We start from the raw sequence: 14,233 nt of genomic DNA, 5'->3' as shown, positions 1-14,233 counted from the left end.
CCTGTCGTATAGGACACATTTTAATTGCTTCACTTACTCTCCATCCATCTTTTTACTCCAGCTATTACTGTGGCAACCAACTGCTTGTCCATGTCACCTGACAGTACCTACTCACAGGCACAGTTCCTACCTTTTTTGCCTCTTGCCCAGGGGCTTCTTTGCTGCAGCCTTGTGCGACACCTACCGTTTTCTGACCCTTGTGTAAAACTGGAAGAGTGAGGGAATTAACACACAAGGGGCAACTCTTGACAATTGGGGGTGAGGGCAAGTAGACAAATATCCCATCTCTTGAATCACATTCTGTATGGCTCCACAGAAGGTGCCCAGGGGGACAATGTTCCAGTTGCTCAGGGTGGTAACCAGCTCCACATCACACCCTTGGATGGCTTTCCTTCTTTCCCATTTCACTCTTTCCAGTCCCCCACTTTTGCCCCTTGTGATTGCTCTCCGCAATAAACTACCTGCATCTCATTCTTTTTTCAGGCTCTGATTTTTGGGGGAAAGCCCACCCTAAGACAGATTCCTACGTATAATGTGGTATAGTGGAATTAGTACTGGACAAGGACCCAGGAAACCTGTGTTGCAGACCTAGCTCTGTCACTAACCTCAAATAAAGAGATGGACACTTTTATTACTATTTTCAGATGCACATGTATTGACAGGAAAAGCTCTCCAAGCCATTTGTTAACTGAGAAAAAACCAAAAAGCAAGTCAAGAAATATGCTTGCAGCATGGTCTGCAGTACACAGAAAGAGCAGGGATATGTACATATATAGGTTAACAAATTTGTACAAAATGGCGGAGTAGCAATCGAAGCTTACTATATATTTTTGTATGACTTGAATCGTTTACAAGGAGACTGTATTTTGTGTAACTGAAAAGAAAAAAAAAAGAAAGAAAAAGAAAGTCCACCTCCAAGCCGTTGTTCAATCATGCTTGTGAAAGTGGAGAGCATAAGTCAAAGCGCTCCACGAACGCAAGGTGAGAAAGAGGAGCTGTGTTCAGGTGTGTGCGCTAGGGGGCAGCCGAGTGAGGACGACGGCTTGGCCGGCGAGAAATCGGACCTGCGGGAGGGAGGGCGGCTGAGTCTTTGTGGTCGCCAGAGGGCAGATGTGTAGGGCAACCTAAACTTACAACTAATCCACTCTTCCCCTGGCAGGACGTTGCAGAAGTCATAAATTCCATCCCTCTGCTGCAGCCGAGACAGATAGGAGGGTTTTCAGAGTCGAGGGGATCCCCCTTCCACTCCCCACCGAGGGAAGCTTGGCGCTCTGAGCAGCCTGCAAGCTCTTTGATACCACATTTACGCTCAACAACTCTTTTCTCCGCCCGCACCCCCTGGCCCCCACCGGCAGAGGGGAAATTGAGTCACTGGAAGGCGAGGCCAGAGTCGCCAGGGGAATGTGCGCCAACGCCAGCCTTCAGGGCCTTCCAGATGCTGGGAGGACGGGGAGGGACCTCCAGGAAAATACACAAAGTGGGGTGAGAGGGGGGAGCGGCAGGCTGGGCAGGAGCTGAGCCAGACACATGGAGAAACGCTGCCCAGGATCAAAGGAAATATGACATTTGAAAAGAATGTGCACGTCTGCTTGTGCTGCGGAGGCGGGCAGGGCGGGGGCGGTGTGTGTGGGATCAGGGGCTGGAGCGGGGTCGAGGTCTCTACCCCTGCCCTTCTCGCCTCCGCTTCCCAAGTTCCTCTGCCCGCCTTTTAGGTGGAGGCTGGCCGGACGTTTCAGGATGTTCCTCGCTCTCCCTCCCCGTGGGTCTCTCCTTCCTTTATTTCCGAGATGAAGCTGGAAGGGAAATGTAACCTGAGGAGACCAACCGAGGGGGAAAAAAAAGAAAAGAAAAAAAAAAAAAATCAAACCAGGCCGCCTCCCCGCTCGGCCTCGGAACATTCTTCCCTCCCCGCCCGCCTGGCTTCTTCTCCCCGCCCCTCCGGCGTCTGGGCCCTGGGCTCGCCGCCGGGGCAGCTCCGCACGTCACTGGGGTCCCCCGGGGCTGGGGGGGTCCCCAGGGCGGGCCAGAGGAAGGGTGGGAGGGGTGGGAGGGAAGGGAGGGAAGGGAGGGGAGCCGCATCGGCCGCAGCGGAGCTCGGGCCGGCCGGGCCGGGCCATCCCTCCCCTCTTTCCCGGCCCCGCCGAGCCTGTTTCTCATTAGAGTAACGGGCGCGGTCCCACCCCGGCTGCGGAGTGTTTGTAAACGTCTGACCCGAGGGCCGTCGCTTAACCCTTTAGATGCGGGGCTGGGGGCGCGGCCCTGAGCCGGAGGGATTTAGATTAAAGATAGCCGCGGCTTGTTAGACAGGTTTGTAGCCTACGGTCTGCTAGGGGGAATGGTACCCGCCTCCCACCTCCCACCTCCCACCCCCCACTCCAGTCTGGCGTCCAAGTAACTAATCTCGATCTAAATCCCTCTCACACGACAGGGCCCCATCATGCCTGCCCTTCCTAGAAACTCCAGCCCGAGTCTTTCTTCCTCCTCCCGCACAGGTGACAGGTGTCCAACTCTGGGGCCCACAAGCTCGCTGGGCTGCGGGGCTCTGGTAAACCTGGTCAGGATTATCAGGAGAGCTGGAGCGGGTTGCCATCGGATCTGAGATTCACTCCAGACTAAGGTTCTAGGGAGGAGGGAGCCGACTTTCCTAAGGGGCTAATTAATGGCCGCTCTGGGCGGCTGAGACTAGGGCAGCGGTAAAGTCCGGCCTGGATCCTCGCCCATCAGGAGCCGTGGACCTTTGAACAGTGACCCGAGACCGCTAAATGTTCTTCATTTTGGGGGGAGGGGGAGAGATGACCGGTGGAGGGCCTGATTCGGCAGGTCAAAGGCTTCCAGAAGGCCTCGGCAGAGCGGCCTTAGGCTAGGGTCTTCAAAGGAATGGCTTTCTCCTCTTCAGAGCAGCCTGGAGCCATTCTCTAACCCCAGAGCCTGGCTGGCCTTAGGCTTGGAGGAAAAGGGGAGGAGAGGTGGTCCTTCCTTGCTAGTTGCTGGCTGCACAATTCTTCAGAAAGTGTCTTCCCCGGGCCCTCTACACTGTGGGCCCAGGATGTGGCCCCTTTAAGGCGCTCGGACCCGGAGCCCCTGAACTTAGACTAAGTTGGGGATTGTGGTGGTAGTGCTCCCTGCGGGGAAATGATTGTCACAACTGAGGGCCAATAGGCATCATTATGGTCCTACCACGCTTGAGAGACCGTTTTCCAATTCAGTTTTGTTCTTTTTTTTTTTTTTTGAGGGGGAGGGACTGGAGAGAGGAGAGAGAGAGAGGGAGGGAGGGAGGGAGGGAGGGAGGGACGGGGGGGGGACAAGGGGCGCGTGGTTTTCCCATCTCATCCCTGGAGGAGGGGCTGGAGCATCCCGGGCAGCCAATCAGAGAGAGGCTGGGGGGGCACTTTGAAGAAGTTTGGGGAAAAAAGTTTGGAAAAGTTTCTATAATAACGAGGGGGCGTCCGGAGGGAGGCGGCGGCGGCGGAGGAGGGGGCGTCTCAGAGAAGGGAGGGCGGGAGCCACGGGTCAAGATACTGCAGCCTCCTGAGATCCCCCCTCCCACCCAGACCGGGACCTGGGGGCTCTGGCCGGATCCATGGGGGCAGCAAGCTGCGAGGATGAGGAGCTGGAATTTAAGCTGGTGTTCGGGGAGGAAAAGGAGGCCCCCCCGCTGGGCGCGGGGGGGTCGGGGGAAGGTCAGTGCGGGGCTGGGGAGGGGTCTTGGGGTCCGTGAGGGAAGGACGCAGGGATCCTGAGTCTGGGGACTTTCGGGCAGAGAGCCTGGGGTGAGAGATGAGGGGCTCAGAGGTTGAGGGGAGGCGCGGGGCTCGGGGGTCTGCGGAGGTGAGGCTGGGGACCCGGCACCGCTTTCTCCTTTTTAGGTCGTGACTGGGGTGGGGGTGGGGGGTGCCGTTGGCTGCGCGCCGCCTCTCGGCTGGGCTGTCACTGGGATGCGGGGCGGGCGGGAACAGCGGTCCCGAGAGCCCCGGGCGCTGCCAGGGAAAGGGGAGATTGGGCTCCGGAGCTTGCCCCTTGGGGACCGAGCCCTGGGCCCGCAGACGGGACGCCAGGGGCTGGGGGCGCTCTCAGGCCCAGCCGGGGCGCCCCTCCCCCTCCCCCGTCTGGCCGCAATGAGAGGCAGATGGCGGGGATTGAGCCGGGGGCGGCGGCCGCCGCTCGCACGGAATCCGCGCAGCCCGCGCCACCCCCTCCCTCGCCCGGCCGGCGCGCGGCACCCCTCCGCTGCACCCCCACCCCCAGATTGGGGGGAGTGAGGGAGGAGCCACCTTCCCTTGTCATCACAGCCCTGGAGCCCCCCTTCCCCTGGCCACCGTTGCGATGGCAACTGGGGCTCCTGCCAGCGCCGTTTGGGGGTTTGGGAACCGCTGCTAATTGGGTTCATGTGTGAGTCGCCCCCAGCTCAGCCCAATGCTTCCTTAAACACGCCTCCAGGCCCAGCTCCAGCCCCTCTCGACCCGCCTCCCTTACCTTGAGACCCGCCCCGTCTGGTACCCCAGGTCCCAGGGCCAGGAGCTCAGAGTGTGATGTTCTCTGCGTAGGAAAAGACCTGACACGTCTGGCTCCATCCATCTCCTCCACCTTCCCAAGGCCAACTTTGCTTTTGTCTTTGTGGCTCTGAAGGGCATCTCAGAGACCTCTCTTTACTGAGGAGGGGGCAGCATACCAGACTTGGGAGGCTGCCCGCTCAAGGAACCTAGACATCTCACCTGCTTCTCTCTCTCCCCATCTCCTGTGACGTCCCTCTCTCTGTCTCCTTCCCTTCCCATTTTGACAGAACTGGACTCAGAGGACACCCCACCATGCTGCCGTCTGGGCCTGGGGGAGCCCCCTCCCTATGGTGCTGCCCCTATTGGCATTCCCCGGCCCCCACCCCCTCGGCCTGGCATGCACTCCCCACCACCCCGCCCGGCCCCCTCACCTGGCACTTGGGAGAGCCAGCCAGCCCGGTCAGTGAGGCTGGGGGGGCCGGGAGGGGGCTCCGGGGGGGCTGGGGGAGGCCGTGTTCTTGAGTGTCCCAGCATCCGCATCACCTCTATCTCTCCCACTCCCGACCCGCCAGCTGCGCTGGAGGACAACCCAGATGCCTGGGGGGAAGGATCCCCCAGGGATTACCCCCCACCAGAAGGCTTTGGAGGCTACCGAGAGGCGGGGGGCCAGGGCGGGGGTCCCTTCTTCAGCCCGAGCCCTGGCAGCAGCAGCCTGTCTTCCTGGAGCTTCTTCTCAGATGCCTCTGACGAGGCAGCCTTGTATGCAGCCTGTGACGAGGTGGAGTCTGAGCTAAATGAGGCGGCCTCCCGCTTTGGCCTAGGCTCCCCACTGCCCTCACCCCGGGCCTCCCCTAGGCCGTGGACCCCTGATGACCCCTGGAGCCTGTATGGCCCGAGCCCTGGAGGCCGGGGTCCAGAGGATAGCTGGCTACTCCTCAGCGCTCCTGGGCCCACCCCAGCTTCCCCACGACCTGCCTCTCCATGTGGCAAGCGGCGCTATTCCAGCTCAGGAACCCCATCTTCGGCCTCCCCAGCTCTGTCCCGCCGAGGCAGTCTAGGGGAGGAGGGGCCTGAGCCACCTCCAGCACCCCCATTGCCTCTGGTCCGGGACCCGGGCTCCCCTGGCCCCTTTGACTACACGGGGGCCCCACCAGCCGAGAGCATCCCTCAGAAGACCCGGAGGACTTCCAGCGAGCAGGCGGTGGCCCTGCCTCGGTCTGAGGAGCCTGCCCCGTGCAATGGGAAGCTGCCTTCGGGAGTAGAGGAGGCTGGGGCTCCTCCCGGGGGTCCTCGGAAGGAGGTTGCCGGCATGGACTACCTGGCGGTGCCTTCCCCACTGGCTTGGTCCAAGGCCCGGACTGGGGGACACAGCCCCATCTTCAGGTGAGGGTTGTGTCTGACACCACTGCAGTCTCCAGTCATCTCACCCAGGAAGCAGGAGGGCCAAGGGATGGGTTTGAAGAAAGGTCCTAGTTCTGTGTCCTTGGCATTTCAAAAGAGAATCTGCTACCAGCTTGGCTGCTGGTAAACTACTCAGTTTTAGGGAGAATTTAAAAAACGCACCCCCTTTGGACAGATGATTTGCAAAAGGACAGTCACTCCCTGTGGATCAATTAGAAAAAGCGCCTCCAGCCCCAGAAGGACCATGTGGGTAAAGGAGGAATTCCTCTAGGGTGTCCTCCACCCCCAGCTCGGTGCTGGAACGTGGGCTGGATTTCAGCCCTACATTGGGCAGCAGCAAGTCTCCCTTCTCTAACTCAGTTTCTAGGGCCTGACTTGTGGCTTAAAAGTGTACCTGCTAGATTTGAATAAAGTAGCATGTATTTGCAAGTCAAAGGATTCATATTAAACCAAGCAGTTCTTGCTGTTCTTCTACACCTTCCACCCTCAAAGAACCTTGTCCATTTCAATAATCCTAAACCTTTGATGTCAGATCAAGCTGGCTCCATCCAGAAAAGTTTCCCTTAGTTGTTTCCAGACATTGCCAAGTATCACCTGGGGGCAATTACCGGTTGAGACTCCCTGGCCTAGGGTATCTGGGCGCTCACTACAGGAAAGTTGCAGATCCGTAACCCCCAGCTTTCTGGAACCCACCTGTCCAGCCCCAGATAGTGGAAAGGGCGCTGGCCTGGGAACGGATGTGCTCAGTCCCGGCTCTGTCAGTTGCTGGCTTGCTTAGCCCTCTACGTTCCACCCTCAGTTTCTTTATTTGGGCTTAACAAATTAACAAAGGGGTTAATTTCTGAGACCTTTTCTGGTCTGAAGTTGTGCTTCTTTTTTTTTTAAATGTGGGATCTTAGTTCCCCGACCAGGGATCAAACCCATGACCCCTGCAGTGGAAGGGCAGAGTCCGAACCACTGGACCACCAGGGAAGTCCCTGAAGTTGTGCTTCTTTACTTGACTCTTCCTATCCAGGCTTGGGGGTTAAACTGGGCTTGGGGTTCCTCTGTATCCAGACCCTGTGTTCAGAGCTGGGAAGAAGGGGGTCTCAGTCCTGGTGCCCATTTACATACCCTCAACTCAAGGGGCTCTGAGGGGTCTGTCCCCCATCTCCCCTGCTTCTGGACTTGTGGACTGTTTTACTTCGGCTATAATTTTCTTTCTCCCATACCCACTGCCGCTTCCTCCTTCACATCCTGGGGAGCTGGGACCCAGGGCTGCCCTGATTGGGGTGTGAGGCTGCGGGTGATCAGTGCTCTTCTCTCTGTCTCTGTCCAGGACCTCTGCCCTCCCCCCGCTGGACTGGCCTCTGCCCAGCCAGTATGAGCAGCTGGAGCTGAGGATCGAGGTGCAGCCCAGAGCCCACCACCGGGCCCACTATGAGACAGAGGGCAGCCGGGGAGCTGTCAAAGCTGCCCCTGGTGGTCACCCCATTGTCAAGGTAAGGGGCAGAAGCCAGGCCTGGTAGCCTTTCTCCTCTCCAGTCCCAGATCCCTGGAGATGGGCTCCAGCTGTGCAGACCCATGGCACTGCCCTTTCCCACACTCCCTCTCAGCAATGACCCTGCAGGCGGCCTGGGGGAGGGACTGGTGTTAGGGGAGGAAGGGTGCACTTCAAGGACCCGGATGTACTTTCTACTCCTCTGTCCCTCCACCCCCGCTCCACGCATCCCATGGGACACCAGCCTTATGTCTACTCTGGAAAATGGTGGCCTGCCAGATGTGGGGGAGGGGTCAGGCTGAGGCCAAAGTTCACTGGGAGTTAGGTTGTCTCTGTTGAGTTGAGCCAGTCTCCCTTGGAAGATTTTCCCCTTTGCCCAGCCCAGTTTGGGCCTCATTCCAAGAATAACACTGAACTCCAGGCCACGTTTTCGCCACAACTGGTGGAGAAACTAGTGCCCAATCTCCCCCTGGAAATCCCTTCCAGGATATCCTTTATCTTTCACTCCTCTCCAGGGGTGGACTGAAAACTTAGGGATGGATGAAGGATGAGACAGTGGGGATTTCAACTGGGTGGCCTTTGTCTCCCTCTGCCAGCTCCTAGGCTACAGTGAGAAGCCACTGACCCTACAGATGTTCATCGGCACCGCAGATGAGAGGAACCTGCGACCTCACGCTTTCTATCAGGTGCACCGTATCACGGGCAAGATGGTGGCCACGGCCAGCTACGAAGCTGTAGTCAGTGGTACCAAGGTGTTGGAGATGACCCTGCTCCCTGAGAACAACATGGCAGCCAAGTAGGTTCCAGCTCCCCTTCCCTTTATTCTGCGGGCTTGAGGACTAGCCTTTTCCATGGGGTCTAAGCTAGGTCCACTCTTCCTCTCTCCAGAAGAGTTAGACGTCATCCCTAGGAGGTGTCAGGCATTCTCACCATCTAGAAGAGGACTTTGGGGCTGGGGAGAGGCCACCTCTGGGTTCCGATAGCTCCCCATCGTCTCCCAGAGAAGGTCATTTAGGGCTTTGGATGGAGGGTGATTCTGGCATCAGCTGGGAGGGCTTGCCTTCCGTTCTTGGCTTCAGCATTGACTGTGCCGGAATCCTGAAGCTTCGGAATTCAGACATTGAGCTGCGGAAGGGTGAGACTGACATCGGGCGCAAGAACACACGCGTGCGGCTGGTATTCAGGGTACACGTGCCCCAAGGCAGCGGGAAGGTCATCTCGGTGCAGACAGCATCGGTGCCCATCGAGTGCTGTGAGCAAAGAAGCCCTGTAGCATCTCTCTGTCTCTGGCTAACTTCTTGTCTGTGTGTCTGTCTGCCCATCTCCTCTGCAGAATGTGCGGTGCCCTGCTGGTCCTGGGGACACCTGTAAAGGACCCAGCCCTTATTTCTATCATGGATGGGCTGGGGGAAGTGTTCTACTCTGCCCCTGCTCCAGATTGTGCCTCTGGGTTGGACCAGAGCAACCCTGTCCTCCATCTGCCCCTGGGTATCCCCCATGTATTTGTTTGCATAGCTCTTAGGCCTACCCTGTTCATCTCTGTCTTTCTGCCCAGGAGTGGTTCCTTACATGGTCTGTGTGACCCCAGAGAGACCATTGTTTTTCTTGTGTGTCTGCTTCTGAGGAGGGCTCCTCCAGGGCCCTGTGACAGTTATTCTAGGGAGGGTTGGGGCACAGGAGGCTGTCCTCTCCATACCAGCCAGCCAGGCCTTTCCTGCACTGCTCTGCAGCCCAGCGCTCAGCTCAGGAGCTGCCCCAGGTGGAGGCCTATAGCCCCAGTGCCTGCTCCGTGACGGGAGGGGAGGAACTAGTGCTGACTGGCTCCAACTTCCTGCCTGACTCCAAGGTGGTGTTCATCGAGAGGGGCCCTGGTGAGTATCTATGGGGAGGCGGGGAGGGCAGGCAGGAAGAGCTTGGAACGGGAGGGTGAATGATTTCTGGCACTGTCTCTAAACTAGCAAGTTGAGCCTCAATTTCCTTATCTGTAAAATGGGGCAGATAGACTGCCCGTCCTGTTATACTGTCTCCTCCCCATGTGTACTCTAGGCATCTGAAATGCTCAGGATGGCAAATAAATGTAAGAAATACACATTCTTTTATTGAGGAGTCAGCTTTGAGCTAATTTACCCCCACGTGGCTGGGGAAGATGAGAAGGAAAGAGGTGACTCGGACCCTGAGCCCCTCCTGAGTTATGGGACTGGCAGCACAGCTGTGATTACAGGAGGCTGTGAGGTGCCCCAGAATAGAGCTGCCGGGGTGGAGAAGGGAAGACTGAGGGGCCCAGGTATACTCACCAACCTGAGGCCTCTGCTCTCCCCAACCCTGCCCACCCAAAGCCCCAGCCCTATCCTCAAGTTTAGCGCCCTAGGACCATATCAGAGCAGAGTCAGAGGTTCTGGGTCATGAGACTTGGGGTCTCATAGCCTCCCTTCAAGCTGAGACCCTTTCCTACCCTTGAACTTCTTTCTGGCTCTGTCATGGGAGGGGATGTTTAGAGCTGCATGAGAGGGTTCCAGAGTTGTTTCTGGTCCCTGGACTGGCCCTGCCATTTCTCTTGGCCCCAGCTTGTGGCTCTAGATCTTGGAGACCGCTTTAAACCCTGCCTGTCCTATTGGGTTGAGTAAACATGCAGCGGGCTCCCTGTGAGCTAGGCCTTGTCAGGACCTTCTGAGTCTGGCCGTGGCTGCAGCAGGAGGGGAAATGGCGGAGGCCTGGGCACGGGGCAAGGGGTAGGGGCCGTGCGGCTGGGCTGGAGCTCCCTGTTCTTCCTGCACAGACGGAAAGCTGCAATGGGAGGAGGAGGCCACAGTGAACCGGTTGCAGAGCAATGAGGTACCCGTGTTACTAGGGTCCCCCCTGTGGGTGGGAGTAGGGTGGGAGAAGTCAGGAGATTCTCAGCCGGCTCCCTTGTGCTTGGGAGTGGACTCCAGCAGCTACCTGTCCTTTTCTAGAGGAAGCAACCTGGCCACTCTGGAAGCAGGGACACCTCTAGGGAATGAACTTTGCTCCTTTGTAAATGGAAAAAGCCAGGAGGTGGAGTTAGGATACTTGGAAGGGCTGGGCTGAGCCTAGATCCCTGAGGGCCCCCTGCCTCATCCTCTGCTCTTCCCCAGGTGACGCTGACCCTGACCATCCCTGAGTACAGCAACAAGCGGGTGTCCCGGCCAGTCCAGGTCTACTTTTACGTCTCCAACGGGCGGAGGAAGCGCAGTCCTACCCAGAGTTTCAAGTTCCTGCCTGGTGCGCTCCGGAACAGCCCATGGTGGGGGGATGCGGACGTGGGGACTGATGCGGGGGCACAGGGATGCAGTGAGGGGTCAAGGGAGGGATGAGACCTAGGGATAGAAGAGACCTAGGGTTGGAGAGTGCGCTTCGGGGAGACTGCCAGCCCTCTCACCAGCGTGTCCTCCTTCCCATCCGTCCAGTGATCTTCAAGGAGGAGCCTCTACCGGATGCATCTCTCCGGGGCTTCCCTTCAGCATCGGGCCCCCACTTTGGCTCTGACATGGACTTCTCACCACCCAGGCCCCCCTACCCCTCCTATCCCCATGAAGACCCTGCTTATGAAACTCCTTACCTGTCAGAAGGCTTCAGCTATGGCACGCCCCCTCTGTACCCCCAGACGGGGCCCCCGCCATCCTACAGACCTGGCCCGCGGATGTTCCCTGAGACTGGGGGTACCACAGGTTGCGCCCGCCCACCTCCAGTCTCATTCCTTCCCCGGCCCTTCCCTAGCGACCCCTATGGAGGACGGGGCTCCCCCTTTCCCCTGGGGCTGCCGTTCCCTCCTCCAGCCCCCTTCCGGCCTCCACTACCTGCATCCCCACCACTTGAAGGCCCCTTCGCTCCCCAGAGCAGTGTTCACCCCCCACCTGCTGAGGGTTACAGTGAGGTAGGGCCGAGCTATGGCCCTGGGGAGGGGGCTCCGGAGCAGGAGAAGTCCAGGGGTGGCTACGGCGGCAGCTTCCGAGACAGTGTCCCTATCCAGGGTATCACGCTGGAGGAAGGTGGGTGTGGGACCAGGGGCTGCGAGTGTGAGTGTGTGCAAGAGATTGCTCTGCATGTTTGCTGAGGGCTGGAGCTTGGCCTCGCAGAGGCTGGGCCTCCGTGGTCCCTCAGGGCCAGCTGGAGGGCCTCAGGAGGCCAGTGCGTGGTGCGTGTGGCCAGTTGAATCCAGTTGAATTCTGAAGGGGGCACGGAGTACCTGCCTAACCTTTCTGCTGCCTCGGCCCTTGGCCCCAGATCACTGAATCTCAGGGCTAGAAGTACTTGCAAGATCATTCAGTCTAGCTCCCTCATCTGCAGACCCAGGCAGTGAATTTCAGAGACGGGCAGTGGCTTGCTGGTGCCCCAGCCGAGCACGTTTTCCCTTGCCTCAGCTTCTCCCCCTAAACCTGGTGACAGTGGTCTGGATTGGTGATGAGGGGCCTTCCTATTTCGCCTCTCTTTCCTCCCACTGGCTACACCCACCTCCGGCCCTGCTGACAGCGACTGCCCTGACGCTGCAGGCCAAGCCAGCAGGAAGGGGGCCTGAGAACCCACGTGGATGGAGTTCAGCAAGATTTGATTGAGAGCAGGGGTCAGGACACAGTGGGGAAACTGAGGCCCAGTGGTAGAGAAGCCAGTGCAGGAGGAGCCTGGAGGCGTCCTAGACGGAGGCCTGCCTGGAATGGATTGGGGGTCTCTGGAAAAGGAGGCGACCTGACCCTTGCCCAGTCTCTCAACTGTCCCTCCTTTACAGTGAGTGAGATCATTGGCCGAGACCTGAGTGGCTTCCCTGCACCTCCTGGAGAAGAGCCTCCCGCCTGAACCATCGCCTGGCCCCCGCTCCCCCCTGCCCTGCCCACTTTCCCTTCATCCTGGGATGGCGGTTCCAGAGGCTTGGGGGCCAATCTGGTTCCTCTTTCCCCAGTTTCTTGCCTGCTCTCCCCTACCCTCCCTTCCCTCCCCTAGCTGAGGTGTGGCCCCCGGGGCCTGGTGCTGCCTTGGAGGGCTGGGGGCGGGGGAATGTGGAGGCCTGGGATGGGGGTGGACCCTGGGGGGGTACTGGGAGCAAGGACTGGAGGACTGCCAGGAGTGAAGGCCGTGTCTAGATTGTGTACAGCCCACGGTGCTGGGAGGCTGGGGCCAGGTTGATGGGTAATAAACTGCTCGCTGACTAGTGTTTCAGGCTCCAAAACTCTTTGGAGAGAGACATGGGGCAGCTTACTCTAGCCCTGGCCAGAGGAGGCTTAGAACCTGGGAAGGGATGGGATGTGGCTGGGAAGATTGCATCCCAAAGAGTATCAGTGCGAGGGGGTGGGGAGGGTTTGAAGGGTCGCAGAGGCTCCCTAACCCGGGTGAGGTCGGGAGCCAGGGTTTGTAGACCTCTCCTCCCTGGGGATTCAGTTTCCTTTAGGAGCTTTGGGAAGATCTGTGTATTTTCAAGTTACTTTCTCTTGCTACCACCGAGATGATTCTGATTCATAGTCAAGGTCAGGAAACACCAGTCTAGTCCCTCTCCCTCATTTACAAAGGAGGCGTCTATGGCTCAGAGAGGGAAGGGGGCTTGCCCTATGTCACACAGCTAATCAATAGCAGGTTGAACGCTGCACTTCTGGGCTCCTGCCCCCAGCCCACCCTCAGATATCCTAACCCATGGAGGTCAGGCCCCTGAAGCTTATCTCCTTGGAGCAGGGTAGGAGATGAGGGAGGGCTGGCATGGGTCCATCCACACTCTGGATTCTCCACCCTTTGGGGTCTGTGAAGACATTCTGGAAAGATCTATGTTTCAGAGGTAGACTGCAGGAAGCCAAGCAGCTCCCCAGATGCCCTGACATTGCCTGAGCTCCGGCCTTTCCCACAGGTATACCCACATATCACCACTGACAGGCCCGGCCTGGAAACCTGGTTTGCCCCATGTCTTGACAGCCTAGGGGGCCAAGTCCCCAGTGGGTTGGGGAGAGCCTGGCATACAGGAGGCACTGAGGACCACTGGCCCAGCTGCAGGGGGCCGTACCCCAAAGATATTCCGGGTGTTAGCACTCGGGAGACTTGCCTCCCCTCAAGGCTGGTATGTCCAGTGCGTCTAGACAGGCCTGGCAAGTGCCCATGTGTTCAGCTGTGGGTGTGACAGAAGCTGGCTCTGGAATGGAGGACAGGAGAACGAGGATGACCCCTGGTCTTGTCACTGCTGCTTTGCAATGAATTTCCTTTATCTTCCTGAACACAAACTGCTGCGAACCAGACTGATATCAGGTGATTGGCTCACTGGGCCATGGCTGCTTCTCAAAGGTACCCTCCAGCAGGACTAGAGTCATCACCCACAGCAGGAGGGACCCAGGGCACACATGTCCTGGCCAGCACCCTTCAGCTCCCCCTCCAAGATCTCTGACAGGCGGCGAGTCAGCCTCCGTGAATGAAAAGCTATAGTGATGGGGACTCGCTGCCTCCCAGGGCAGACCGTTTCACTCTCTGCAATAGCACTGCCACTCATTCATTGCCGGGCATTTATTGAGCAGCTACTAAGTGCCAGCCAATGCGTCCTGGAGGACCTCATAGCCTCATGGGGCGACAGTAAGTAAACACACATTATAACTCAACAATTCAACTCAGTAAATGTTTCTTGTACAGAAAATATGTCAGGTCTTGGGCGGGGGGAGTAAACAATTTTAATATGGGGAAGGAGCAGAGCACAGGGGCACTCCATCCAGCTGTGGGGGTCAGAGGGAACTTCAGGGGTGACTTCTAGACTGGGATCTGAAGCATGACTGGGAACTGACTGGACTGAGAGTAGGGGAAGGGCAGGCCAGGCAGAGCCACCAGATGGGCCATGTCTTGGAGGAGAGAGGCAAACAGGGAGGGCCAGCAGATGGAGGGC

General features: G+C 58.4%; 1 protein-coding gene across 4 annotated transcripts; it reads left to right on the top strand.

Annotated features, from left to right (window-relative positions):
- The first annotated feature begins 3,479 nt into the window (after positions 1-3,479).
- NFATC4 (nuclear factor of activated T cells 4) lies at positions 3,480-12,364 on the top strand. 4 transcript variants are annotated; one of them, XM_060004759.1, is made up of 10 exons: positions 3,480-3,680; positions 4,781-5,876; positions 7,213-7,375; positions 7,971-8,170; positions 8,454-8,509; positions 9,105-9,245; positions 10,151-10,206; positions 10,488-10,614; positions 10,800-11,381; positions 12,116-12,364. In XM_060004759.1, exons 1-10 carry the CDS (start codon positions 3,581-3,583, stop codon positions 12,181-12,183), a joined length of 2,589 nt encoding a protein of 862 aa, XP_059860742.1. In that variant the 5' UTR covers positions 3,480-3,580; the 3' UTR covers positions 12,184-12,364. The 4 variants fall into 4 exon arrangements, with proteins under 4 accessions (XP_059860742.1, XP_059860741.1, XP_059860743.1 ...); XM_060004758.1 differs by having other exon boundaries at positions 8,454-8,626; XM_060004760.1 differs by lacking the exon at positions 10,800-11,381 and having other exon boundaries at positions 8,454-8,626.
- Positions 12,365-14,233: the final 1,869 nt, after the last annotated feature.

Source organism: Delphinus delphis, chromosome 2 (genome assembly GCF_949987515.2).
Source record: "Delphinus delphis chromosome 2, mDelDel1.2, whole genome shotgun sequence".
NCBI lineage: Eukaryota > Metazoa > Chordata > Mammalia > Artiodactyla > Delphinidae > Delphinus > Delphinus delphis.
The sequence above is the reverse complement of the archived record's forward strand: the minus strand, read 5'-3'. Positions and strand labels throughout refer to the sequence as shown.

What these genes read in the sequence shown, in the direction of transcription:
- NFATC4 (XM_060004758.1), top strand. Translation starts at nt 3,581, where the DNA reads ATGGGGGCAGCAAGCTGCGAGGATGAGGAGCTGGAATTTAAGCTGGTG. An exon ending in GGACACAGCCCCATCTTCAG is followed by an intron (nt 5,877 to 7,212) that starts GTGAGGGTTGTG and finishes GTCTCTGTCCAG; the next exon opens with GACCTCTGCCCTCCCCCCGC. An exon ending in GGGTATCACGCTGGAGGAAG is followed by an intron (nt 11,382 to 12,115) that starts GTGGGTGTGGGA and finishes CCTCCTTTACAG; the next exon opens with TGAGTGAGATCATTGGCCGA.